Genomic DNA, 2383 nt, shown 5'->3' on the forward strand with positions numbered 1-2383 from the left:
GGCCAAGCTACTTTGTTGTCTGGATGGCGAGGGGCGTAGAGGTGGGTGGTTCGGGCACATTTTTTGTCCTTGAAGTGGTGTTGCCCAGATCCTGAAATGTAGGGCGGTTCTCGCTGAGACTGGTCTGGGTATCTCATGGTGTCATGGTGAGCTGCCGAGCAAAACCTTTGCACTTTGGCGCCCATGGCGACGACATTTGCGGTTGCCTTTATTTTCTAGAAGATGTCGTCGTGGTCTTCTCTCGGTGACAGAGTCTCCGGGTGAATTGAGTCTCGTCGATACAGAAGGCCGACACAGCAAGAGACCAAGAGTGCCACACAAAGATCACCCAGCACCGAAGCGTCACATGTGACGCCAAGCTAGTTAACCTTACTTTAGGGGTTGCTGAGAAATCCTGAGATACTCTGAGTTGACTCTTTCAGTGCATGCTGCGTACGTCAAGGGTGATGCGCATGGCCGTGCACCCACCCACCCAACACAATTCCCATGGCTCTAGTAGCTTCTCGTCCAACAACTGCTCGGCTTGATCTGCGCTATATAAACAACGAGAACGAAGCTATGTACGCACACTTGCAAATTGAGAATCAAGGGCTTGAGGCTTAAGAGAGCACACAAGTACGCAGTAGAGGAAATAGGAGTAGTTTACAAGCGGCAAATAGGAAGAGATCGATCCAAGACGATGGCCGGCGAAGGAGACGACGTCAAGCTGCTGGGCGCGGCGGTGAGCCCGTTCGCGGTCCGCGTGCGAATGGCGCTGCACCTCAAGGGCGTGAGCTACCAGTACCTGGAGCAGGACCTGTTCGACAAGGGTGAGCTCCTCCTCGCCACCAACCCGGTGCTCAAGAAGGTCCCCGTGCTCATCCACGCCGGCAGGCCCGTCTGCGAGTCGCTCGCCATCGTCGAGTACGTCGACGAGGTCTGGGCTGACGGCGCCTCGCTCCTCCCTGCCGACCATTACGGCCGCGCCGTAGCCCGCTTCTGGGCCGCCTACATTGATGACAAGCTGTTCCCCGCATGGATAAGCATCTTACGTGCCGCCACGGAGGAGGACAGAACCGAGAAGCTCGAGGACGCGCTCGCGGTGGTCGGGCCCATGGAGGACGCCCTCGTCCAATGCTCTGGTGGGAAGGACTTCTTCGCCGGCGACTCCGTCGGGTACCTCGACCTTGCGCTCAGGTGCAACCTCTTCTGGTTCAAGGCGTTGCGAGAGATGTTCGGCGTGACGGTCATCGACGCCAGCAAGACTCCGCGCTTGGCCACCTGCTGAGAGGTTCGAGCAGACGGAGGCAGGGAAGGAGGCGGCCCCGCCCATGAAGAGTATGGTTGAGCACGCCGGGAAGCTGCGGGCTATGTGGGCTGCTGCTGCGGCTACCAAGTAATAATTTAGTGGCAAGCTCGGAGGAGTTTCTTGATTCGCTTGGCCTCGAGTTGGGTTTTGTTTGTCTATAAAGGTGGTCAATAATTTTTTTAAATTAGTTTACTTATTATTAAAGATTTTTAAATTTTACTTTTCTGCATTGTGATCTGTCCAGTATGCAATAAAATGACCATTTATATTTGTAAAGTTGTGGCTGAGCAACCCACTAACTTGTTCAGGAGTATAGTACAGCATTATAAAATGTTACAATAGAACAATGGGAGAATCTACATCATGTTCATGTCTTTTGAGAATATTTTGTATGTTCATCGTGGCCGACGGTCCTCATGTCGTCCCCTCCTCCAGTCTCCAGTCTCCTAAGTATGCAATTAAATGATCATTTATTTTTGAGAATTGAAGCGTGCGGTGGATATCGCTATTTTCTCATCTTCACTGAAGATTTGGGTAGATATAGGTATATCTACTTAATGAAGCACAAGTCTGAAATGTTTGAAAAGTTCAAGCGATTTCAGAGTGAAGTTAAGAATCATCATAACAATAAGATCATGTTCCTACGATCTGATCAAAAGGGGATTTTCTGAGTTATGAGTTTGGCAATCACTTAAGACATTGTGGAATTGTTTCACAGTTGAAGCCACCTGGAACACCACAAGGTAATGGTGTGTCCGGACGTCGTAATCGAACCCTATGAGATATGGTGCGATCTATGATGTCTCTTACCAATCTACCGTTTTCATTTTGAGGTTATGCGTTAGAGACAACTGCATTCACTTTAGATAGGACACCATCTAAGTCCGTTGAGACGACATCATATGAACATTGGTTTGGCAAGAAAACAAAGTTGTCGTTTCTTAATGTTTGGGGCTGCGATGCTTAAGGCTTCAGCCGGAGAAGCTCGAACCCAAAGCGGACAAACACATCTTCATAGGATACCCACAGGTGACAGTTGGGTATACCTTCTATCTCAGATCCGAGGGCAAATTGTTTGTCGCTAAGAACGGGTCC

General features: G+C 50.1%; 1 protein-coding gene across 1 annotated transcript; it reads left to right on the forward strand.

The window, feature by feature from the left end:
- The first annotated feature begins 582 nt into the window (after positions 1-582).
- On the forward strand, positions 583-1267 carry LOC125516235 (probable glutathione S-transferase GSTU6). Its single transcript, XM_048681711.1, has one exon. The coding sequence runs from the start codon at positions 680-682 to the stop codon at positions 1265-1267; it is 588 nt and encodes a 195-aa protein (XP_048537668.1). The 5' UTR covers positions 583-679.
- The last annotated feature ends 1116 nt before the right edge of the window (positions 1268-2383 follow it).

The sequence above is a fragment of the Triticum urartu genome, chromosome 6 (genome assembly GCF_003073215.2).
Source record: "Triticum urartu cultivar G1812 chromosome 6, Tu2.1, whole genome shotgun sequence".
Classification (NCBI taxonomy): Eukaryota; Viridiplantae; Streptophyta; class Magnoliopsida; order Poales; family Poaceae; genus Triticum; species Triticum urartu.

Coding starts and splice junctions, on each gene's coding strand:
- LOC125516235 (XM_048681711.1), top strand. CDS start 680: ATGGCCGGCGAAGGAGACGACGTCAAGCTGCTGGGCGCGGCGGTGAGC.